General features: G+C 36.8%; 1 protein-coding gene across 3 annotated transcripts in view; it reads right to left on the minus strand.

Moving 5' to 3' along the window:
- The window catches only part of ROCK1 (Rho associated coiled-coil containing protein kinase 1), an 86,103-nt gene that overhangs the window by 35,125 nt on the left and 23,876 nt on the right, over nt 1–27,102 (minus strand). For all 3 annotated transcript variants that reach the window (XR_011724495.1, XM_071737270.1, XM_071737269.1), the window contains exons 2-13: nt 21,562–21,643; nt 17,597–17,697; nt 16,629–16,766; nt 15,257–15,432; nt 12,690–12,774; nt 10,401–10,545; nt 9,993–10,131; nt 8,920–9,011; nt 8,558–8,717; nt 5,653–5,719; nt 1,636–1,724; nt 9–57 (exon numbers count right to left, since the gene is read on the minus strand). Coding sequence is in view for 2 of the 3 variants with exons in the window: in XM_071737270.1 (XP_071593371.1) it covers nt 9–57; nt 1,636–1,724; nt 5,653–5,719; nt 8,558–8,717; nt 8,920–9,011; nt 9,993–10,131; nt 10,401–10,545; nt 12,690–12,774; nt 15,257–15,432; nt 16,629–16,766; nt 17,597–17,697; nt 21,562–21,643 (1,323 nt within the window). In the remaining variant the exon portion in view is untranslated. The remainder of the gene's footprint in view (nt 1–8; nt 58–1,635; nt 1,725–5,652; nt 5,720–8,557; nt 8,718–8,919; nt 9,012–9,992; nt 10,132–10,400; nt 10,546–12,689; nt 12,775–15,256; nt 15,433–16,628; nt 16,767–17,596; nt 17,698–21,561; nt 21,644–27,102) is intronic.

A 27,102-nucleotide genomic window follows, 5' to 3' on the forward strand; every position in this document is an offset into this window, starting at 1 on the left:
AAAATTACCTCTTCATCCAGTTCTTTCATTATCTTGTCTAGCTTTATGTTTGAAGATCTAAAAATAAAGTAAAATCATTTAAATAATATTTGTGGATATATTATACATAGTGCTTTTCTAGTGAAATAATTTGGGACTATTACTAAAGGGAACATTTATATTTTGGCTAATGCTATTTTGTAATATACATTTGAAATGGAAGAAAACTATCATTACAAAATTTATAAAATATATTATGTATTTATCAACTCTGCTTTGCTGTGGCTCATAAACAAAAAATAGTTTATGTAGACAACAGGCTGCCATTAAAATTACAATACTCTGGAGAACTGCTGAAACTTCCTCTAGTTGTGAACTTCCCAAATATCTAAAATGGTTCATTAATTCAACAGCACACAGCTCCCTACTACAGACAAAAATATTTGAGTAACTTCACTTAAGAGTCCCTCTGTTGAAGCCATGTATTAGAACATAGTACTATAGAGAGAGGGAGGCTAAGTGCAGGAAAACCTCAGTTAACTGGCAACAACATTGACAACCACTGCACTTTTGTAGCTAGCTATTCTTCTTCAAAGACATGATTAAGAAAAAAAAAAAAGGGGGGATCCAGACAACGTTCCTTGGCAAGCACAATAAGGAGCAGTTACAGCAACACATCCTATCTACTAACTCAGCAGCCAAGGAATGATGCATCAGAAGACACCGCTGTGCCCTGACAGCTTCAATAGTACTGCAGGAAGAAAGTCACTGAGTATCTTCTGAGCAAAGAACATGCTGCTGGTGGAAAGCAATCAGCACTCATGAACAGTGAGTTATGTTTAAGTAAATGACAGTGTAACACATTCTAAATTCTAACTGGACCACTTTGGCTACCATTGCCCATGTACGTGGTGTTTACAGCTACACACCATGGTACTAATTCACCAGCCTGAATTCCTCCTATATCCTGTACCTACTGCTGCCTCCTTGCTTTATTTAGGCCTTCAAGAAAAGACTTCAAAAGAAGCAGCTGGCTGAAGAGGAATTTAGCTTACATGAATCTGCATAAAAAAATTTATTATCAGAAAAGAAGATTCCAAACTGGTTGGTTGTAAGTGTAGCTGCAAGAAATGTGTAAGTGTAGCAGCAAATTCTCATGGAGTTACTTCTTCAGCATGGTAGAAGCAAGAATTTAGAAAGCAAGTAGTTGTTCTTATCTATCAATCAATCATGGGGGGAAAAAAAGAAATGTGATTTTCCAACAAGTACCACATACTTAGGAAACAGACCAAGTTAATAATCCAATCTATTCTATTTTTTTAAATGTAAAATACTGCATATAAAATCAGCATGATCATTGTTACTACTGTCCAAAAAACCCCACATGAACTCAGAATAGTAGGTAAACTGAAATATTGAACTATTCAGAAAGAATATGTGTTACACATGGGTGCAAATGAAAACAAAGCATTTTCTTAATATGTTCAAGAAAACTTCAAATATTTTTTTAAAATTACTTAAACCTGTGCCTGGAAATCTCTTGGAGAACTACAATATCATTCTTACTGTTAGTCTTGTATTCCCTAAAGCAGTAATACAGAACTGAAGTGTTAGGAGTATTTAAATTATGTAAACAATTAAAGTTGAAAGTCTCACCTGCACTTTTGCTCCATTTCATCTTTCAACTGCATTTCATTATGTAGTTGTTCTTCCAACTCATAGATCATCTTCTGCATATTTTCCAGCTTTAAATATATATTTGTACATGAAATAACATGCATTAAATTTTAAAACATAAAAAAAGTATTTCACAATATTTAGTGCTTCTTATGTTGTATCACAGTTCACTTCTCTCTATACACTAGACTTCTACATTATTAAAATGTGATCCCCCCCCAAAAAAAATGTCTAAAAATCAGACTGAAGATATTACTGTCAGGATATAAGAAAGCATTTTAATTAGTCTCAAAATTTATTTTTCTAGCATGAACCACCACATGTATTTTGCAATGCATCTTCAAGCTCTCAAGTCCAGGTAGCAGAACCAGGCCTGTCAGTTATTAGCAATGGGGGGGAAATGCTGGTAACACCTCTTTAGTCAGAGGTAACTTTTACTGCTGTCACCAAACTAGGGTGACAAACAATACACTACAATATAACAATACACAATATGACAAACAATACACTAGAATATAACATGTACTGTTTGCCAGCAAGATAAATTCAGAACTTAATTCTTATCATGTAGTCTCGAAATATTATCTACCCTCTACTGCATCTCTGGGCACAATCATCTCACTCCAATATCAGCCAAATCCTCAGTTAACAAGATGGTGTCAACTTCAGGGAAGCTTTTTAAGTCAAGCCCATGATAATTCACTTCTTGAAACATTTTCACTGATGATGTCAGGATTTCAACCTTAATTAGCTTTCCTACATTTCCCTCAACTGGAACTGCACAGAGAAGCATCACTGTCCTAACCTACACTCTCTTCAAAGTAACATATTCAACTGGTTCTCACCTTTTGCTTTCTTGTTCCATTTTATAATGTCAAATACTCTGACAATTACCTGTACCCTTTTGCACAACCATTCCAGAAAAAGGACCTAAAGAAAAGTTCCTCCTACACCTGCCTCTTCCTTTTTTTTGTTGTTGTTTTTCTCAGAAAGTATGCTTAGAGAAACCAGAACTGCTCACTGTGATCATGAGATTGAGACAAACTACACACTTGTCTCCATTCTTTCTTGATGTCAGCAGCAGGCATTCTCAGCAAGGGCTGCCATGTGTACAGTTCTAAACTAAGATTTAAGTTTGGAGACATATTAAAGCATGCTTTATCCATATTAAATGAGAAAGTTATAGGTGAGATTATTTTTGCCTACTTCCAGGCAGGCAATTTTTCTTCCTACTTTCAATTTTTTCTCCTTCCCAACCTAGGAAAACAAAGCATGGAGCACTTAGAGGATCTCCAGTTCTAAAGAGAGCCTTTCTCATTTCCTCATGTTTTTTTCATCCACAATCTAAAGCTGCTCTGAAGTTCTCAGAGGAAGATCACAGAGATGGCAACTGGGGTCTAAGCATAAACTACATATTTTATATATGCATCACTATTTTATATATTTACCACTACCTACAAAGCCTTGTGAGAGCAAGAAACAGAAGAAACAGACTTCTAGCAGCTACAGATGAGCTCTGAAAAAACAACTGTTGGTGTGATAGATGACATAACATCATGTGGATGAGACAACGAGTCAAAACCCATGTAGATGGCCTCTAAATCTAAACTTCGATGAAAAAGGGAGGACCAGTACACAACACATTTATCTCCTTGCTATGAACTACTGAGTAACTAAGAAATAAGATTATTTAAAGGATAGCTCTCACTTCAGTAAAAAGGGATCACAGCTAATGCAAAACAATAAGGAGGTTTCAACATAATTGCTCTTCCATTTCTTGGTTACTCATTTTACAGGCCTTCCAGACAGGCTGCATAAAGCAACTAAATGGGTTAGAGGAGGAACAGGTCCAAAAAGACATCTGGCAACTGACGCATTTCTGTACTGACTCCTACCAGTTTGGACTTCTATTGCCTCCTCTTGCTTCTTTCTTTTTCTGGATATTTTACAGTGCTGTACCCCAAGGGGCCTATCTAAGCTTGCTGAGCAGTCTAATTATATTAGTATGAGAAACAGGCTTCCAGAGAAGTTTTGCACAATCTGATATCAATAGACTAAATAATACCTTAGGAAAATACTGACTTACAATTAACTCAGTATAAAAGTATTCCTTTATGTTTTAGTTTGTTCTCAGTTTCCATTTTGGGTAGGAGGAGGGGGAGGAAAGGAATATGGAAATGCCTGCCTACAGCCAAGAAAAATCCCTCTGGAATGGTCATACTTTTTTTGTTTGTTTGTTTTAAATCAGCATGGCAGCGTGTGTCTGGTTCTGCACCATGAACCACGAAGAAACCCAAAGACCCAGTGCAAAAGGATCTCAATCTCCTCTTAATATCTCAACTGCTTACAGGTGGTTCTGGTAGCACTAAACCAATGAAAATAATCTAATCTTCCCAAAGGTTTAAAATTCAGTTAAAGGACATCAAATTCCATTTTTCTCCAACTTCATGGCCTAATTCAGTGATGTTTTACAAACTGCAAAATGAAATTAATTTCTTGGAAATTTCTGGCACTCAGTCCCTCCCAGAAGACATTCAGTATCATCCACACCAAAATGCAGACAGACCAGCCAGCACCTCATCTTTTATTTCCAGAACTAATTAATTTGCTAACCATGTGTCAACATTACCGTTTTCATTGCAGCATGTAATGAAAAAAAAACATCTGAGAAAGAACTGTGGGGTAAAAATACCTAGCAGTAAAGATTTAACATTTATTTAAGCTCACTCTCTATCACTCATACCCTTCCAGCACTTCACCTCCCAAAACTGTTAAAATCACAAGACATTCAAATACACCTGACAATATGAACAGGACTCTTGAGGGATCTCAAACTACATGCAGGTGCCTATATCCCACTAATAAGGCCAAGTCCATTCAGAAACTCTCTTGAATGCCAATCAAAGGCCAGCACAGAGCTTTAAATATTTGCAAATACTTGAAACTCCAGCTTAGTTTTTGATTTTATCATATCAACAGCCAAGTGCTTAGGAGGAAAACAAAATTTATGGAACACATGAACAAAAATGCAAATTCAGTTAGCCCAATGAAGTACATAATCAGTTCCTCTACTTTTTAGAAATTTTCATCATTAATGATGAAATATCATTAAAAACTTTATATTGCAAGCTTAAGAGAAAAGGGAACATGCATCACTATCTGCTTCTCTTCTACTTAAATGGAAAGCATAACAGAACAAAATAAGAGCAAAGTCACAATCAAAGCCAAGAATATTTCTTTTAAAGTTAATTATTAAATTTTTTTACAGTGTTTCTTCTGCAAAGAATGCAATTTGTAAAATATAAGACCATTCTAAGCAAATAGCTTGATTTATACCAGAACTTACACAGAATGCAAGCAGGCCTTGTTTTTAACACCTCAGTGTAACTTTGTGGAAACCTGACTGCCAAAAACCTTGGGAAGCAGTACCTGAAAGAATTCCTGAGCATTTCTTGCTAGGTAAACTGCTCTCTAAGTGCAGATCCTCAGTGCCCCAATTCCCAATATCCTATGGGACACCTTTGGGAAGGAACAGAATACCCAAGCTTGGTACATTTTCTGCCACCTCCCACTAAGTTCACAAGAATTCCAGCTCCATTGTTAACCTGGCAGGTTGCTGGAAATCATGCACATACTCAGACTCCCTGACTGCCACCAAGCCAGCATGTACCTGACAGCAGTAAGGCACCCTAACAAGACTGCAAAACACTTGGATATTTCTGAAGATAAAAACTGTGATGCAGTTCCACAAAAAGAGTACACAGTTTCAGCTATTTTATCTCAGTCCAGGAAAAACCAATGTTTTATGACAAACTGAAATTCTGCTTTTCCAATAACTTTAATAGGCAGGCCACACTAAACAGTTAAAATTCATATATTATTTTCCATATTCCAAGCACTAAAATAACTGGAGACTTCTAGAACTCATTTTTTTACCATATATGCAACAGATTCCTTGCTAGGAACCAAAAAAGTTGAAGAATCAGTGAGACATACCACACTTTTATCGACACCAGAGCCCGTTCTGTTATCATTGGAATTTTCTGCAGAGACAGCTAAATACCTGTAACAACATTTTAAAGATTTTATTTTAGGAGTTGTTTGAATGCAAGGTTATGAAAAAAACCAGAACTCAATCAGAAACCAGAATCTGCAGATTCTAAACCAGAATCTGCAGATTTTTGCCCAAAAATGTGTAAAACCAAATAGTAACATATTCAGAGTTTTCATTTCTGTATTCATTATACTTTTAAGATTAAGGTACATTTAACTGAAAATACCACAAAAATTTATTGTAAAGGGTAAAGAACAAAAATGCAGTAGAAAACCTCTGGAAAAACAGATTTCTGCCAAATACTAGTGCAGCCACTTTTTTTTTTTTTTTTAATAATCATTTAAAAAACCCTTTGCTTTCCATGGTTACAACACTGTCATTGGCTTTCATCCCATAAATATTTACTCAGGCACTTATGCAGTGAGTAGCAGCAATGAAGCAGACTCTGCAGAGATTGTGTAACTTCCAACACAGTTACCAAGAGTTCCACACAAAAAGTTTATTTAAACAGCCATTATTCTTATTTTACGTGTTTTCTAAAAATAACAGAAATTTCTATTTGTCAGGATTCTGAAAAGTCAGGTAAATAAATACAAATCACTATCTTAAAATTCCTTTGTTATTTGATGTGATATTCTTGGTCTGGTAACTCACCTAGAGAGATGTAAACCACCTGCAACTACATCAGATTATGTGAGGAAAAACTCTCCAACACATGAACTGAGGAGATAGACAAACCACATCTTTTGTTTCACATGGATAATTTCACATATGCAAAATAAACCCTCCAAAAGATCAAGGAGGGTAAAATCAAAGACATCTCCAAAACCAAAGCCAAATTAAGTATCCAGACTGCTTTCAGACAATTGAATGACCAGGAGAAAACACTGCAGTTCCCTACAGAAAGGGACTTGCTGTCTTGATTACAAGAAGCCCCTATATTGTGCACATCAGGGCTGTTGAAAAGCAAGAACGTAATATTTAAACAGGCACAGCACCAGCTCCAACAGAATCCAGAAGAGAACACACAAGCCTGACAGGGCTGCAAAGTGTTCATAGTTCAATAGTACACTTCAATAGTACATTTCCTCACTTAAGATCAATTATATTACAGCTGTGCAAAGTATTCTATACCAAAAAGATTGCACTACTTCTTCCTTCAAGGACAGAATCATAAATCATAGAATCTGCCGAGTTTGAAGGGACCCATCAGCATCATCCAAGTCCAACTCCTGCCCCTGTGCAGAACACCCCAAAAATCACACCATCTGCCTGAGAGGATCACCCAAACACTTCTTGAACTCAGGCAGGCTCAGCGCTGTGACCACTTCCCTGGGGAGACCATTCCACTGCTCAACTGCCCTCTGGGTGAAAAACCTTTTCCTGATATCTAACCTAAACCTCTCCTGACTGAGCTTCCTAAAATTTCCTTGAGTCCTGTCTTTGGTCACAGGAGTGAAGAAATCAGAACTTGCCCTATCTCTTCCTGCAGTCACATAATTTTCCTAGATTTCTGCTTCTTTAAACTCTCCAGCATACATTTTAACTATTTTCAATACAAAAAGGGAATCAAAGTTAGGATTAAAGGTTCGGCAAGCATGAATAGTTGCTTCAGACTTTAAAACAATCTCACCAGCAGAATAACACTGATAGCATATTATGGCACAAAATTCAGTTCCTGGACAGTATTTTAGTTGCAGTAAGCCAATGATGTTATGATAATATTCAGTAATAGAGCTCTCCAATAACAGCAAAACACCATACACTTAGTTCTCTAAATTCATGATACTGTCCCCCAAGAAGAAAGAGGGGAAGAGAAGAAATTGTGTTATTAACAAGCTTTTGTATGCTGCTTCACCTTAAAAAAAATTAAAGCTTTTTTAAATTATGGGCTAAAATCAGAACAGTAAGTAAAATTCCTGAACAGCTGAACTCACACAGACTGTATGCAAAACTTGCAAGTCCTTCAGTGTCTTACTACTGGAAAGCAATAACAAATTCAACTCTTTACAGAGGTGGAAAGAATTTCACCACAGGCTTGGAAAAGTGGTTCCTTTTCTATCCAAGGATGAAAACCAGATTTAATTCCTTTAAGACTTTCCTATCTAAAAATGCTATTAATACTAATAGTCTCTATATGATGTCTACTACAAGTTTTAACCCATTTGAAGTCTGACGCCCACTACAATTAACAGCAGCTTTCAAAGTAAGAAAAAGCTAAAGATTTCTGAATGTAGATATAGTTAACCATAGTGCCTACAATAACAACTGAAACCTACTGAAAGCATAAATTAATTTAAACTGAAGTAATTTAAAATCTTCTAAGCAGCAGTGAAAACTGTAGGGCATTACAATCTCACTCTAGAGTGGATGAATACTTTGAAAAAAGAAAAAAACAAAAAAGAAAGATTATGAAGCAGGTAACAGGTGAGTAGAAATTTTTTTTCTAGTAAGCCAGGGCTTAATTTATCACACACTAAATCACTGATGTAAAGTATGGAATCTTCATACAGTTCAGGAACAGTAATTTACAATAAAACAAAAAACAGTCCTCTGCAGGCAGCTCTGCTTAGTGGCAGCAACAATGTATTTTTCTTGCTTAGTGTCTGCAGCACTACTATACAATATTCTTCACACAAAGCAAGACATTCACAAAGTCAGTGTGATATTTAAAGTACTGATGACTAGAAATACTGGTTCTCATTACTGAACTGTCAAAAGAATACCATTTATTAGGATTTGAATCACTATTAAGAATCTGAAAATGTTTGTCTTAAAATACTATTTGGGAAGAGTCAGCAAGTGTCAAAAAAGAATACTCTACTAGCTTGCTTTCTGCATACATACCGACGGTTGCTGTAATATGTAAATCCAACAAAAGGAAGTTGGTTGCCCACAAATGCTTTGGGTATGGGAAATGTTTCTTCCTCTCCTTTGTCTTCTTCCAGATCATCAAAATTACTAGTGTCTATGTCACTACTTAAATCAGGCACAACTGGTGCTACAGCTAGAAAAAAAAGCAGAACAGTATGTTAACAATCACCGTATTACTCCAGTAACACAAACAAGAATTCATGGAGAGGGGAATCTGTTTCCTTGATACAGAGTAACTAAAACTTTAAGTTACCTTAGAAAGAAATACAGAAGTCCTTTTTTAACATAATTCATAAGCATGCATAAGCAAGTATAATGCACAACATCATACTTACTGTCTCTGAGAGTTTCCCAAGCCCACTGATCATTTTTGAAGAAGAGGTGACGTTTAATTTCTTCTACACCATTTCGTCCTAGCCTTACTTCCCTGTTAAAGAATGGTTTGGTTAAGCATGGAAGATTAAAGTTTGTTCTGAAGGAAAGCACAATCTAACAAAAAGACAAAAAAATAACACCCACACTAAGGTAAGAAAGAGACATATCTCGAAGTTTTCCTATAAAGATATCTGTAGGAGCACAGCAACTACATTAAGAACACAGTCTGAAGGCAGGTTTTAACTCTGGTCCATAAGTCCTGCTGCTGCTGTCTCCACAGTCATGGACCAGCCAGGCAGCTGCCAAGGAGCAGCTATGTTCCATTTTTTCTAGTTCATGCTGTTGCTGCAGCCCAGCAAATGCAGCAGCCCTCCTCTTCTGTAGCACCAGCTCTCAAGCAAAGAGGATGCTTATATTAATAACTGGTGTAAGTACAACAGGAGTGTAATCAGAAAGTGAAATAGACCTAATAACCACATTTCAGATAGGCTTCCTTTGGGCTGATCCTGACCAGGAATGTCCACTAAGAGCTGGGAGTGCATTAGGGGCACTAGTGAAATGCACCTTTTGCTTTAGCTTCATCCTAAAGGACTTTGTTTTGCCTGCCCCTCAACACTATGCAACAGAGACCATGGCTGCAGTGACCATTACTATGAAATAATGCTTCATATTCAAAGACAATTTCTAAGATTGATGTACCCATAGCAGCAGCATGTCCCTTCCCCCAGTATACATGCTAGGGCCATAAAGAGCAACAGCAACCACTAGTGACTCCCAAAAACTCACTTCTGTTAAATAGCTTAGAAATCCACACAAAACTAATAATACATACATGTACATATATATATATATATACACACACACACACACACACACACACACACACACACAAGTGTATATATAAAAATGTGTATGTATGTATGTATATATATATATATATATATATATACACACACACATTTGTTCTTTCACCATGAGAAAAAATTCTCTTTAAAAAGGCTTACTTTCCTTCTGAGTAAAGTTTAAATCTTACCTATCAGTTAAAAAGGCACAAATAAGGTTTTTTGCCTCTTTAGAAATATCATTGTCATCAGGGAAAGTCAGGGAGTTCTTATGGTTCATTATCTTGCTGTATGTTCCTACCAAAGAATCTGCATAAAAAGGTGTATCACCTGAAAAAGCAGCAATGCAAAAATTAAAAAGCAGTTCAAAAATATTGTAGATTTGGTTTAAAATATCTGAACTACATATACAACAACCTAAGAAATTATATTGACAAGAGGCAAGGACAAAAGTTAGAGAACTGTGTCAGCATATTTCTAAAACATATTCTGTACATTCCATGATTAGCATGACACCACAGCCTAAATAAGCTTAAAAACCACAGTAACATAGAGTCTAGTTAAGCAGTACAACAAATTCTGATTATCCATCTACTCACCTACAAGCATCTCATACAGGAAGACTCCAACTGACCACCAGTCACATTCTCTCCCATAGTAACCATCACCACCCTGGGACTTCAGCACTTCAGGGGATATGTAGTCTGGTGTCCCCACTGCTGTATCACATCGTACCATACCTTCCTACAAAGAGGAGAAAAACAGCCAGCCTCAAATATAAGGATCAGAATTTGCAAGCCATTTCCAAGAGTTTATGCAGCCTAAGCACCATCAAGAGATCAACACCAACTTTCGTCAACAGATTTTATTTTTTGAATGGGTATTTTAGCATTTTTAAATTCTAAGGTACCAAATTCAGAACAAAGCACACAATTTGTCAAATGCAATGAACACCAACTTTTAAAACTTGTAAGCATCCAAGAAGTAATCAGAATGGTATCTAGGCCCTGTGAACACTATATAGCCTCTTCTGCTCTGCTCATGCCATGACAAATCTATCATATACTGACTGGTTGTAACATAAGCAGGGAAATTTCCTTTGTTAGCATAAGCTGACCAACTTCAGGGCTTTTGCAGACAGGATGAGCTAAAATGCAAGCTTTTTACCTGTGACCCAATACACTTAATGTCAGGAAGACTAAATGTAGACGGCCTTGAAACTCTAAGTAGACAGACTTTAAAACAGGTAACAGGTGAGAAGAATGTCTGACATTCCTCACCCCCTGAGGAAGGGATGGCAGAACAGAGATCAGCCACACTGTAGCTGGCATCTCAAATGCTGAAGCTGCAACCATGTGGCCCATTTCAGTCACTTCTGAAATACTCTGATACCACTCCTAGAAATGCATCAGTAGAAACTCTTGTATAAAATATATGACTAAGAAAATATAACAAATATAAAGGGCACCTACAAGAACACTGAGGGGAGAATTTTCACAAGGGCATGTAGTGACAGGACAAGTGGTAATGGCTTTAAAGTGAAAGAGGGTAAATTTAGATTAGACATTAGGAAGAAGTTTTTTAGGGTGTAGGTAGTGAGACACTGGCAGAGGTTACCCTGGGAACTTGTGGCTGCCCCCTCCCTGGAAGTGTTCAAGGCCAGGTTGGATGGAGATTTCAGCAACCTGGTCTGGTGGGAGGTGTCTCTGCCCATGCAGGGGGACTGGAACTAGATGATCTTTAGGATCCCTTCCAAACTAAACCATTCTGTAATTCTCAATAAAAACCCAGTGTTGCCTATGCAGTAAATCCCGAATGGACCTAAATTATTTCCTATGATGAGCAGTTTCTCTCCCACAGATTAACCTCTATCTTTCAAAAGCCTAGAGAAACACAAGACTAATCAGCTAGCTCTGTTTAGGACATCACAATATGTAAAGTGGTATTGAGATAAGTTCACTTCTGTAATGCTAATATAAAGCAAAGTTTCATAATATTTTTTTTTCTTATCTTTTTTGGCCCCTGCAGCTTAAACACTAGGATAATGTTTTTCTACATTTCAAAATTCCTCATTGTTAAGAACACAATCAGTCAAGGATATATCTGTATTAACTCAAAATAACACTAAATTTTGTCTCAGCTATTTCACTGTAGTAGACTGTGACGTAACACAGCTCCTCGAATGTGTGTACTTAACCTGCACTTTGTTTTCATTGGTGCAGTTACTCATGGCAAAGCAGCAAAATAAAGTGATTTATTCTAAGATCCTGGCATATGTTGAGAACACAACGTACGTATTACAGGCCCTAATAAGTACCACACGTTTTAGATTGTTTTTCTCATATACATATGTTCAGGATGAAACCAATCAGTTTTCTGTAGAGTTCCCCTTCACAGTATCTGAAGTAGTTGCAGAGTATATTTTAAAAATTAGTAATTCTGTGACATCCTTTAACCTGTTTCCTTCAGATTTACCCTTTTGCTACATCAACACACAATAAGCACAATTGGGAGTCATTGGCTTGAACATCAGTTTTGATTCTTTCCTTACTGATTCGCTATGTAAAAATATTATCAGTTCTTCACACGAACTTTAGAAAAACAGAAACTTGAAGAAATAATCCAGAGGATCTAGTCAGAGGCTTGACTTTTTTATAGGAAAGTTTCTCTAGAAAATGGTATAGAAGTTGATACAGCCCCTGCTTCAAGAACCATTTCTGCATTCTACATTGCCTTTGAGTAAGACGCAAAAAAGAATAGTAATGGGAACAGAATGGAACTTCCAGCTGCTCTCATCTCACTAAAAAGCTTTCAGTATATTTTCTTTTCATTTTTAAGAATGTTTTCCTTTCACAAACAGAAAAGCAATATTAAAAATGTATGCTTACCTTGTTCATCTTCATACAAGTACCAAAATCTGCTAGTTTTAAATGACCAGCTTTGTCTAGCAGCATATTATCAGGCTTCACATCCCTGAAAGGATAAAAATATATTTTGAATATATCCTATATAAAAATATATTTAAAAGTTAAAAAATCCATTTAACACAACACAGCCCAACACAGACTACTGAACACCATTTTAATATAAATTATAATGGATGTGGGCAGTCTTAAATCACCAAATTTAACAAATTTGGACAATGATATTGAACATCAAGTGCCTTAAAACACTCACTGGCTGTAATATCTCTCCACTAGGATCCAGCTACAGAAAAAAAAAATCCATTCTGGTACCAAGTTAGCTATTCAAAAATAGTTTAAAAACTTCATTTCTTCTCTGTACCACTTCTATTTTAAGGGAACAAATGGATGTAATTTCCAGAATTATATGAATGTGAATAAGTATTTTACCATGGCTCAAAAAGGAGTACTTCTTTATACCCTTTTCCACAAGGTATTTCTGTTACAGAAGTTTTCAAAAAGGAACTAGGAAAAGTCAGCTCATATAATGTTATTAAATATACTGAAGCAGTATAACAGTAGGAACCAATTATCACGAAAATATAGCATGAATTTCAGGATAAAGTACATTTCTAGGACCTCAAATGAGAACACTGGCAGTAACTCTGAAAAGCAGCATAGTGCAAATGTACCGATACACTCACAGAATAATTTTGGTTGGAAAGGATTTTTGTGAGACCCCCCTGATTCAACTGCCTGATCAAAGTACAGCTAAAAAAGTTACATTCAACTTCCAAGTCACATTGGGTTGTTCAGGGTCAAATTCAGCCAAGTTTTGAATTTTGTTTTTCAAGGATGAAGACTCCACAACTGCTCTTCCATTGTTTCACTGCTCTCATAGTGAAAAAGTAGTTCACAATCACCATATAAATCCTCCCTCCCTTACTGCAGCTTCTGTCATCCATTGCCTTTCCTCTTTTCAATGTGCAACTTGAAGTCTGGCTCCACATTCTCTACAAAGTCCTGCTGGGCAGCTGATGATTGATGCATTCTGCCTCACCTGTATTCAGGTTGTAAATGGAAACAGTACCGACCCCAGTACCAACCCTCTGGGGAATCACTGGCAGCTGGTTGCCAGCTGGAAGTTGTACTACTAAGTACAACCCTTTTTGCTACATATTCAAACTGTATCTTTCCAGTCTGGACGCATCAAAAACTTTGCTAAAGTCAAGACAAACAACACACACTACTCTCCCCTCATCACTGAAGCCCATCACCTCATCACAAAAGGCAATTGGGTTGGTAAGGCACCTTACCACCCATGTGTTTGAAAATGGTATCCTGGGAATTTACTCCATCAGGTTCCCAAATATTGCCCTTGGGTTCATCAGCCTGCAGTTCCCCTAATCCTTGCCTCCTTGCCCTTCCTGGGGCAAGACAGATGTGCCATTTGTTTCTTTTCAGTAATCAGGAACCTCTGAATTGCCACAGAGAGCAGCTCCATCACAGTCCTTGGTAGATTCCCATCTGGTGCCTTGAACATGGGTATGCCCAGTGTGCATAACCTGGACTTAGCTTTATTTCCTCTGCCACAGTAATGCTTCCCTCTCTCAGGCTCTGCCACCAGGCACAGGGATGCAAGAGGCCTGAAAGCAGACCTTATCAACAAAGGCCCACATTTCATCAGTTTATTTTCATTCTTCACTTGAGCAAACTAATTCCAGTGGAAAAGATGAAAAAAAAAAAAATATCTGCTGGTGTCAAAATAGTCTACATTTTCAGGAAAAAAACCTGCTGGCAACTTCTAACACCTGTTTACTAAAGCTTGCAATGCACACATTCAAATGGTTCATTCAGCCAAGTAATTTATCTGTTAGATGTAGCATAGCTACAGAATTAATGATGCTCTCAATCCTACTCAAGCAGCAGATCAGAAGTTTCTTTTGCTTTTTTTTTTTTTTTATGTGTTGACACTGATCTTCTAGCCAAATTAGAAACTGAGAATTTATACACTAGCTAGCAAACACTAGAAGTTGAAATATTGAAACAAAAATTTCTCAACCTATCCGAGAAGTAACTGTATTTCATGTGAGGGCAAGTACATAATACTAAGTGAAGTCCCTTTGCTCTGCACCTTAGACTTCCACCTTGCCCCTTACAAGAAAATACGTGGCTGGAAAATTTTCCTCAGTGTTCACAGATTCGTGTTTAATAGGTCTTCATATACAGAGCACATAATTAGTAATTCCTAGCAGAGGATACTACTGCTTTTGCTAACAAAATAAAAGAACTATTGTGGGGCAAACATGTTCATGCTACTTTATGAAGTGGGACAATTTAATACTTCCCAAACTGAGGATCATCATCCTGATGAAAACCTTTCACATGTATCACCTCAGACTTTCAGTTTCTGATTGCAAGTTGTAAGATGGAATAATTATGAAATAATAATGAAGCAACATCATCAATCTTCAATCAGCCTAAGCAATTACTGAAATAATTCTGGAAGAACCAGGAATAAAACACTGTAAGAACACTTCTTTCTTTTTCACCTGTGTATGAAGCCCATTGAGTGAATTGCATCTAATGCAAGTACAACTTCAGCAGTATAAAATCTTGCCCATTTCTCTGGAACATCATAGTTGCTCATTAAGTTCACAAGGTCCCCACCAGGCATATATTCCATCACCATGTAAAGGTAACGATCATCTTGGAAGGCATAAAATAACTGTAAAAATAAGAAAAATAAGAAAAAGCAAGTCAGTGAATGTTCCAGTTATCTTTACTCTTTCTTGTTGGAAAACAAAGGAAATTCAGTGCAAATTACAGAGTAACAGAATTGCTAAAACTACGGCAGCAACCCTGCATCATCAGGCAAACCACCTAAAATTAATCTTCACAGTAAATCACAGCCAGATCTTCTGTCCCTTTATATTACAGTGGAAGGAGTAGAGTCTTGGTTACAAATTAAGATTGGTGAATTTGGTGCAATAAATTTGACATAAGTTCAAAGAATGCTCACTGCATATGAAGAAAAATTGCATCCCAACACTGAGATGTTAGTTCACAAATATGTAAACATGAGACTACTGTATTGCAAACATCTGCCCAACTCTATCTGTGTTATCACTAAATATTTACTTTTCTATTGTCAATGTATTTTTTGTATAAAATGTGAGCCTAAATTTTAAACAATTAAGTAAAATATCTCCCATACTCCCTCCAATGCTCTGTTCAACATGAATAGTGCAAGCAGATATAGGTTTTGTAACTTAATTTCTTTTTTAAACCATAAAAGTAATATTCTAGATAATCACTACAGAGATAGTAATATAGTTACCTATTTGACCTAGAGAAATGTTGAATTTTTTTTATTATAATCTAACAAAAGAATTTACTTGCTTAAGGGTATGAACAGTTTAAATGAGCAAGTTAACATGTGCACACATCATGCATGATGATTTCTTCAGCTGCACTCTTGTAACTTCAAAGTCAGCAATGCTACCCAAAAATTTGTCAGTGATAACACTGAAATGAGGAAAAAATAACTGCAGCAGGTGTCACTTGCCATCAAATATACACACTGAAATTGGAACATACAGAGGCTGTGTCTGTGGAATGCTCAGTTCCTCAACAAATTACTAAGGAGCAGGCTCACTAATAGGTATCAGACACAGCTTTCATAATAAACAGAATAGCTTATTTTGCAAGTGTTCTGACAAAATACAGTTTTGAAGCAAAAGTGGTACCTGCTACTTGTTGTGTACAGCACTCTTAGTACTAACAATGCATTTCCCTAACAGACAGCTACAACCAAAAAGAGACTTGAAAAAGCTGAAGATGAAAACATGGAATTCCAAGACAGGCACTGTTGTAATGAAATCATTCTATAATGACATAACTTTAAAAAGACTGTCACCGTACCTGAACAACCCAGGGACTATTAGCAAAAGCCATAATATCTCTTTCTTCCCAGAAGAATGCAGAATCTGATCTTTTTATCATCTCAAATTTGCTCAGAAGCTTCATAGCATACACTCTCCTTGAGGATTTATGCCTTACCTACGAAAACAATTGTGACATACAGAACACGTTAGTTTGCCACATTAATATATGAAGAATAATACCACTGAATATATTCCATTTCCTGCTTCACTATTTAGTAAGTTTTATGAGTCTTCACATTTGCATAAAGAATTATCTAAAGTAGATAATTCCATTATCTGACAATAAATACATTGCTCTTGAAATGCTTGCTAGAATCATCCACCATAGAAGTCCAGAGGCATAAAAGTTGCTTTGTGACTTGTAGGAGAATGTCTTTAAAAGGACAAATATTAGCATCTGTTAACTACTATAAAGTTAAAACTACAAGCATTTTTCACAGTTCATTAGCAGAAATGTATGCTTGCTGTCACACTTTCAGTTTCTCCCCACCAGTTCTCAATTTATTAAGGCAGTATGAATGAGCAAGCCTGGTTGCTAATCTATCAGAAGCAATGAACAGCATCTCTCATCTGCGAGAACTACGTCCACAAAAATCTGGTGTAGTCCCTGAACTGGCAGAAACTCTTCTAGTACTGAAGATTTGTTCAAGCATCCAATGTATACAGTGGCAAAGGCTAATTTTCTTGATTATGAAGAACAGAGTTTCAATTTTCTTTTAACAGAGAAGCATGACTACAAGGCAAAATAAGTACTTGTGTACTTTGAGAGTACTGAAATACGGCATTCTCAAAAATGTTTTCATGGGATGAAAAGAGACAAAATTTCACCAAGCTGAAGGTTTTAATATGGTAAGACTGCACCTTCTGAACACTCTTATTTTGAAATAGAAACATGAGTAAATACTACAGAACACATTCAAAAGTACAAATAGAAACACAACTTACCAACTGGACCTCCCCAAACGCCCCTCTACCAATCACTTTGACCACTTCATAATCTTCAGCTTTCATGCGCAGATCTCTCATTTTATTTACCGTGTCTTTATCTACACAAAACAGAATTCACATTTCATATGTAATCTATTTAATTAAACCCATTCACCTCATTTCAGTGTTTCATAGTTATTAGAAGATGTCCCACTTAAAGAGGGGACTTCCTCTGGAACCTGCCCTTCCTATTAGAAACCCCTTTGCAGAATGCATGACCTCATTTGCACTACCATAGTAACAAAACCTGACATGAATGTAATGCAATCACTATGCAGTAAAATCAAACTACCAGAGTTCTCAGTTTGATAATTTCTTTTAAAATAATTACCTGCCAAAAGTAAAAAAATAAAGAAAAAAAAAAAAAAAAAAAAAAAAGAAAAAAAGCTACGCATGTATCAAGCATGATCTTGCTTGTAAGCTGATCAGTAAAAAGATTACTTCTGGATAAATATACAGCACATCGGAGAAAATATAAAGTACACGTGCAAGACACTTGAAGAAACTATTTTGAAAGAAAACAAAATCTCACTTTTCTGCATTTTTATTATTCCTAATACTCAAAAAAGTAGATTTTAATTTAAAACATGCAGTGGGAATCACTGCAATTATTTATATAAACCTGCCATTTTATAAATGACAGTAATTTACAAACTCCCAGTGGGCAGATAGTCTAATTCCAAATTTGGTCAAAGATTAAAACAGTCTATTTTAATCCATGTGGGTCAACACTGGCATGAGATTACATGGAAAAGCTTCATGGTTCAGTATGTCTAAAAACAAGGAACATCTACTAAACTAGATAAGCTTCTAACAAAATAAACTATGCAGTTATATATATTTTTTCTAATAATATTCTAGGCCTAAAAACAAAGTTTAGAAAGAAGGACAGAAGAAGAGAAAGGAGGATAAATGTCATGAAGTTCATGGTTTTTAAAAAATTATGAGGCACATGACAGAGAATTACCATTAGATTTATACCTGCACTGGCCATTAATTGAAACTAAAGAAGCATATGTACACTCAAAATTCAGTAAGATTTTACTACTACAACAAGGAAAAATAGAGCTTTGTTTGATTAAATACTCTGTGGCATTGCTGTCTAACGCAAAGAAATTCCTTTACAATGCAGTATATCACTAGCTAATTTCAATAAATTATATTAAATTCAGACAAATTATTTCACACAAGAATCAAACTATTTAGTAATTTAAAAAATAATGCATTGCTTGATTTGCCCTGGCGACAACTGTGGAGGATGAGTAAGACTGCACAGAATAAAACGCAGCAGTTCTAAAGACAATACTTTTCTAATTATTGTCACCTTACTGCCCAGTCATGTCTCAACAGGTGGTCTACCACTTCTAAAAAAAATCCTTGACATTGGTGCAAAAGAAAGCTAGGCACAAATGAATGTTTTTAATAGTTTTCAATCACAAGCCTTGCCCATGGCCAAAACAGAATTAAGGAAAAACACATCTGAAGAGCAATCTAAGCTAAGGGATTTTAAAATGATGCAAACCAAAACTGTTAATGGCTGCAAACTGCAATTTACTGCTTGAGGGACGTGCTGACAGGCAATCACCTTCAGACAATACAGTAATAGCAGTGTTGGAAATCTGACCTCTGTTTGTTAAGATCTATTAAAGAAATTTATCAGGCTGCTCTGTATTTCAATTGGGAGTTCCTTATCTGCCACTAATAGCAGAGGGCCCTGCCAGCTCACACTGCATGCCCAGCTGAGGCAGCTCCCATGGCAAAAAAGCACATTCTCCAACTTGCCCTGGAGTTTCATTATCAGCTTAGATGCTACCTCGAAATAAACTCAGTCCCTGCTGAAAAGCAGGGCTCTCAACCATCTTGAATATTGACTTCTTTATTCTTAGCATTCTGTATGGTAGAAAATTAATAAGGTTCTAGATATGCAAAAATAACCCTCACAGACTTAGACAGTAGAAGCAGATTTTGGAGAATCCACAAGTATACAATGTAAACCAGAGAAAATAAGACTGGAGAAGAACTGATTTATAGAGCAATCAATCTATATTAAACAAAAGGAAGCAAAGTCCCATTTTATTTACAATCTAGAAATTTTTTTTAAAGCTCAAGAATAATGGTGCAAACTGTTTGGACAGGTAATACTGCAAGAAGATTTTAAACTATTTTCTATTAGAATTTAAATAAGCATGAAAATGTTCCTATGTCTTTTTTGAAGAGAAACTGGACAACTGGACTACACAGTTCCCTCTAAGGCCATTATTCACAGATCCACAGCTTGCTTTTTTATTTCAGCTAATACAGCAAGATGAGTGTTCTAAAGGCAGTTTGAAATTAAAAATATATTCCCTTCTTCACCTTCATATTACTTCAGGTCACATCTTATATTATATATGCTTATAACACATTCATTATCAGAGTGTAAACATTAAGTTTCCTCTTCCATCACCCAGCCCCAAGTGCAAAAGTGAAGCTCTTTGAGACTCATTAACAATTTCAATATTCATAAAAATTACATTCAAATTATCTTTTACAATGACAGTTTCCTCTGCCTAAATCAGCTTCTCTTCTTTCCAAGAGTTTCACCACACCTTCTCTGTAAATAACTGACTATACAAAATGTGCAGGTAACACTGTCTATGATAGAGTTTGAAGTGTGAAAAGGTCAACAGAACCATTTGAACTTAATCTTTTCAGCAACCATTTTATGTGCAAGAGAGCCATTAACTAGGTCTAGTGGATTCCTATGCTCCCACCAATGGGGAATAAGAAAATAAACCCCACAAATTCACTATTATTGCTTACAATTGCAGTAAGTAAACTATTTAAAAACACCTCGGAAAGGGAATCAAAACCATGGACTTCAAGGAAGCAAAAACAATTATTTTAGTCAAATCGCTTTCTATCTGCCATAAAAGCCATTTATTATAACATTCAATTGAGATGCTTAAGCCTGTAAAAATCTTATAACCAAAGTTTAATTTCAGGGCTTGCCCATACAGTCCACAGGCAGACAAGCAAGCAAGCCTTGTTTCAGCAAGTGTTTCTGCCATGATTTCTCAATTTTGTCAGCCTGGCAGCCTTTAGAAGATACTTCACTCTTAAATCCCTTTAAGGCTGGGTTGTTTGGGTTTTTTTGATTCTGAAAATTATGGAACTATGACTTGTATTTAAAAAAATGAACTCTATTAATTAAAAATGTTATTACAGAGTAGAATGTGTAGGAAATATAGTAGTGGAAAAATACAGAGTAAATAAAAAGAATTCTGCAGACATCAACTGCATGCACAAGTAAAAAAGGTAGTTCATGGGATAATGATATGACATTTTATACTAAAAAAAGTAGTCTACGAAACACATGTCCAGTCTGTCAGTGAATGAATTTTTAATGAATTCTTCACACTGTATACATGCAATTTAATTTTACTGTTTATTGCTTATGATACCATAGAAGTGTATCTCAGAATCAGAGAACAGGGTTTTATTGAGAATGACAGAATGGTTTAGTTTGGAAGGGACCTTAAAGAGTTCCAACCCTCCTTTATGGGCAGGAGCACCTCCCACTAGACCAGGCTGATGCAAAGCCCCATCCAACCTGGCCCTGAACACTTCCAGGGAATGGGCAACCACAGCTTCCCTGGGCAACCTGTGCCAGTGTCTCATCACCCTCACCACCACCTGAAAAATTTTTTCCTAATGTCTAACCTAAATCTACCCTCTTCCAGTTTAAAGCTACTAGCCTTTGTCTTACTTGTAAGTGCCCTTGTAAAAAGTCCCCCACACCTTCAGATACTGGAAGGCAGTTAAAAGGTTTCCACACAGTCTTCTCCAGGCTGAATGAACCCAGCTAGAATCACTTTTATTTTTCATTTTTGCTGGTAATTACAGCCTTCGGTTATTTAGCAACTGAAATATTAAATACTTACACCTGTTTAAGAAGTTATCAATGTTTTTGTTTTTTCTTAAGGCAGGAAAATCCAAGTCATATACCAAAGCATCCAATCCATCCTGAAAAAAACAAACAACAAAACAAAAAAATAACAAGTAAAATTAAATGTTTAGGGAAATAATTACATATGCTGCTAATTGAAGAGACAAGATAAAAACAGTTGCCCCTATCAATTTTCCACACTAATGAAGTAATTGACAGTTAGCAGTTACATTGAACAGCCATTACTACTCCACTTCAAGTGGACTCTTCAAAATGCTTTTCGATCCATTCCAAACCAAATACACTTCTATGAATTAATAATTACCTGAAGTTACTACACATTTACATGAAAAATATTTTTGCAAATTTAAAAAGAGCAAATAGCATTTCTAATTAAGTTCATTACTGTTAAAATCACAACATATGACAAAGTATGTACTTGGACATTAAATGGCAAATATAACAATTATGGTAAATTAATTCCAAAAGTCAACCCTCAGTTTTTATTCATTGATTTAGAGGGAATTTTTGTGAATAATATATTTGTTTTATCCATTCTAACTTAAATCTAGGAACAAACAGCCACAAGCCCATCTGGCATTACTAAAGAACAGAAGAATACAACAAAAACAAAGAAGAAGATAGGTTTACAGTCTAGTTAAGTGCCACAAACTTCCTGGCTTTAAGTAAATTCTAAAACAGGTACACTTGATTGCTCAGAGGATTGCATCTTCTCAGAGAAAAACTAAATCAGGTATTTTGTATGAAAACCAGTGATAGAGTATGGAAAATCGAGTATTCCAGGGAACTGTATCACAAAGAATCAAACAGCATTAATGAGTCTTCTTTCTTAACTAGATAATGTTTAAATGACAACCACAAAAACAGAGAGAAGAATATCATAAAATACAAACTGGTAGATGTTAACAAAGCTTCCCAGGGAAGTACTGCTACTTATTTCTCTAATTTGTACCTACGTGTCTATTGCTATCTGTTACAGACCTGTTGGGAGTGAGATTAGATGAGACACCTTTAATCTGATCAGTTCAGATCTGATTAGATCTAATTTGACTGCTTCCAGCTTTACAAAAATTATGCAATACAGGACTGAAAGCTGATCCATCAGTCTTTGATTGCTACATCCATCAAGTAAGCACGCCTGAAGAACAGCCAGAGTGTAAGCTTTTGAAAGCTTATTTTCCAGGAACACAGAGTGAACACTCTTGATCTAGATTTAAAAATTAGTTTTTGATCACTCACTTCAAATTCAAGCCTATTTTGTCCCTCAGTCTAAACAAATTTTAAGCTATTAAAAAAAAACAAAAACAAATAAAAATAATTTATAGGTTTGCAGTCCTTACTTTTGAAGTAGAGACAGAAATTACTTTAAATACCATGAGAATAAGCTGAAAATCATGGTAGAGAGTTTGAAAAGAGAGGTAGGGAAGTCAAACTACAAGAATAATAAATACTACTTTGAAGGCTGGATGTTATTAAATTTGTTAATTTCATCAAAACAGTCTAAATTACCTCTCCCTAGAATGGCTTAGCTTGAACTAAGAAATGTTATAATGTTATAAGAACAAAGAAAAAACCACCACAATATTTTCACAGCACTTTATATAGGCCACTTTTGCTTCTTGAGTATATTAAAGAACATCTTCTTGGACTTACACTGACAATGAAAAAGGAAACCAAATGGCAATAAAGAAACATTTAGTTTGTCAGCAATGTAATAGAGTAAGAGGCCACCAACAGTTTAGTCTCAAGATAAAGGTAAAAAAATAATGCAAAACTTAGCAAGAAATACTTTGAAACCTACTAAAAGACTTCCTTTATCAATGACAAATAGCAAAAATGCTTTGGTAAATTCAAAAGAGAAACTGTGATGACTGCTTGTACAGCAGAGAGAAGCAGTAGGCAAAGAACACCTGTGAGGCTCTTAGGTCACATTCAGGGATTTTTAAAAGCAGATGAGTGGTAGTGATGCATTGTCAGAGTTTGGGGTGCATTCTGCACTTAAGCATTCAAATCTGTTGAGTCAATCACTTTGAGTAGGGTTGCAGATAGCACAGAAAACTTCTCCACCCCTCAAGCACAACAAAATTCTCAAAATCCTGCTTTGCCCCAGGGCAGTACAATTATCTGCTTCATTTCAGAGTTTGCTTCAAAAGGCAAAACTTTTTTCTTTAAAAACTTCTTTCTCTGGAGAAGGGGAGGTTTTAAATACCAAGAAGTACAGAATGTGTCAAAGTTTCATTAATCTGTCAGGCATATTAAGTATTTTTTAATGTTTCTTTTTAAGAGCTGTAAAATAAAGACTTAGTTTACAAATTCATTTTTGACAGGCAAAAGCAAATTTCAGTACTGTTTAACTCAGAATTCACCATGACAACATTGCCCTTCAGATCTCAGATATGAAGTCTTTCAAATAAAACACTAAAAAAAATTGAAACAAAGATTCAAGCTATTGATCTCACATTTATTTCAAATCACACTTCAAAGTCATACAAAAAACATCTAAGGAAGTTGCATGCCAAGAGCTGATGACTGAAAAGGCTTTTCAATCATCAGCTCTTAGCAACAATACCCAGATAAGACACTATTCTGGTTCGTATGTTTCATTTAAAAAGTTAAATCCTTAACTATAAAAATTATTCATTTCTTTAACTGAAGTATATTTCTGAAGAACCACAGAATTGTCACAGTTGGAAAGGACCTCTCAGATCACCATGTTAACTGTCAACAGCCCCCACCCCCAGTAAAATACATTTAATAATATCTGCATCACCCACTAGAACCTGTCCTGAAGTGCCTCATCTGCATGGTTTTTAAATACTTCCTGGGATGGTGATTCTCCCATCTCTCTGGACAGCTCATTCCAACACCTAACTACTCTTGTCAGTAAAGAATTTCTTCCTCAGATCTAGTCTAAACCTCCCCTGGTGCAACTTCAGGCCATTTCCTATACTCCTATCACTATTCACTTGAGAGAAGAGTCCAGCACACACCTTACAACCTCCTTTCAGGTACTTGTAGAGGGCAATAAGGTCTCTCTCAGCCTCCTCCTCTCCAAAATAAACCTCCCAGTTCCCTCAGCCTCTCCTCACAGGGCTTGTTCTCCAGAAACTTCACACTGTGGCTGCCCTTCTCTGAACTCCCTCCAGCAGCTCAATGTCTTTCTGGTAGTGAGGGGCCCAGAACTGAACACAGCACTTGAGGTGCAGCCTCACCAATGCCGAGTACAAAGGGACAATCATTTCCCTTCTCCTGCTGGCCACACTGTTCCTGATACAAGCCAGGATGCTGTTGGTCCTCTTAGCCACCTGGGCACACTGCTGGCTCATGTGCAGCCAGTTCTCAACCAACATCCTCAGGTCCTTTTCTGCCTGCCAGCTTTCCAGCCATTCCTGCAAGTCTGTCATGTTGCATGGGGCTGTTGTGACCAAAGTACAGGACCTGGTACTTGGCCTTGTTAAACCTCATTTTATTGACCTTGGCCCACTGGTCCAGCCTGTTCAGGTCCCTCTGCAGAGCCTTCCTACCCTCAGGCATATCAACACTCCCACCCAACTTGGTGTCATCTGTAAACTTACTTAGGAAATGCTCAATCCCCTCATCTAGATCATTAAAGAAGATACTGAACAGGACTGGCCCCAAAACTGAGTCCTGGGGAACACCACTGGTGATTGGCTGCCAACTGGACCTAACTCCATTGACTACAGCTCTCTGAGCCTGGTCAACCAGCCAGTTTTTAACCCAAAGAAGAGTACGTATGTCTATGCAAGGAGCCACCACCTTCTCTAGGAGAATGCTGTGGGGGATGACATCAAAAGCTTTACTAGAGTCCAGGTAGGCAATGTCCACTGCTGTCCACTGGATGGGTCACCTGGTCATAGAACAAGGCCAGGTTGGTCAAGCAGGACCTGCCTTTCCTGAACCCATAATGGCAGGGCCTGATCCCCTGGCTGTTCTGCACTTGAGCACTCTCAATATGAATCACTCCATAATTTTTTCAGGCACTGAGGTCAGGCTGACAGGCCTATAGCTCTCCGAATCCTTCTTCTGGCCCTTCTTGTAGATGAGCATCATATTAGCAAGCCTCCAGTCATCTGGGACATCTCCTATTAACCAAGACATTTAGTAGATGATGAAGAAAGGTTTGGTGAGCTCCTCTGCAGTTCCCTCAAATACTCTTGGGTGGATCCCATCTGGCCCCATAGACTGGTGGGTGTCCAGTTGCCACAGCAGGTTGTTAACTTCTTCCTCCTGGGTTATGGGGGGGTTGTGCTGCTCTCTGTCCTCATCTTCCAGCTCAGGGGGGGCAAATACCCTGGGAGTGACTGATCTGACTAGTGAAGATGGGGGCAAAGAAGGCACTAAGTATTTCAGCCTTTTCTTCGTCCTTGGTTGCAATGTTTCCTCCCACAACCAATCAGGGATAAAGATTCTCCCTGGCTTTTCCTGTCATTGATGTATTTGTAAAAACTTTTTTTGTTGTCCTTTTTATGGCAGTAGCCAGATTGAGCTCCACCTGGGCTTTTGCCTTCCTAATTTTTGATGTACCTAACAAGATCCCTGTACTCATGCCGAGATGCTTGCCCCTTCTTCCAAAGGAGGTAAACTCTCCTTTTTTTCCCTAAGTTCCAGTAAAAGCTCTGGGTCAGCCAGGCCAGTCATCTTCCCTGGCATTTTGTCTTATGGCACATGGGGACAGCCCACTCCTGTGTTTTTAAGATTTCCTTCTTGAACAATGTCCTGCCTCCCTTGACCTGTTTGTCCTTCAGGACTGCCTCCCAAGGCACTCTCTCAACCAGTGTCCTGAATACACCAAAGTCTGCCCTCCAGAAGTCCATGGTGTAGGTTTTAGTAATCCCCCTCCTCACTTTACCATTTCACCTCATAAAGAGATTTTTGCTGTCCTCATGGGGACAGTGCTCCTGCATTATCCATAAGATTTTTTTCTTTGAGAGACAAAACTAATTAAAAAGCTATATATTTTCCATTTTCCTTATTACTGTTTTTCAAAACAGTTTTAAAACACTAATGCAGATAAACACTAATGTTATACACACATATGCCTTAATGAGTCACAATCAGGCTCAAAAAGGATGAATATCAAACAGTCTCAACAATCTTACTGTTCATGTAATTTTGTCAAAAAAACTTTAGTTTTGGCTTGAGAGAGATCCTCCACCATGAACACCCATAAAGACAGATTACAGTATGGAAATTCCTCTAAGCTTCTTTTATGAGGAAACGTGCAGAAAGGTTTCTGCAGACTTTCTTTACTTCCCCCTTCACATTTTTTAAAAATACAGGATGTAATAATATGAAAAATGTTATTAACATACACATTAACTACACAATCTATTAGCATTTAATTTCTCAGACTGTTATGCTAACTTTTCATTAGATTCCTCCAAAATGGACTGGTTTCCTTCAGTTTGATTTTAGCAGTCTCATACTGGATTTTTTTATTTCAACATTTTGGTCTGTATCTATTTCTAAAATTTTAATGCATCAAACTGTCAGT

Source organism: Heliangelus exortis, chromosome 2 (assembly GCF_036169615.1).
Source record: "Heliangelus exortis chromosome 2, bHelExo1.hap1, whole genome shotgun sequence".
NCBI classification, from domain to species: domain Eukaryota; kingdom Metazoa; phylum Chordata; class Aves; order Apodiformes; family Trochilidae; genus Heliangelus; species Heliangelus exortis.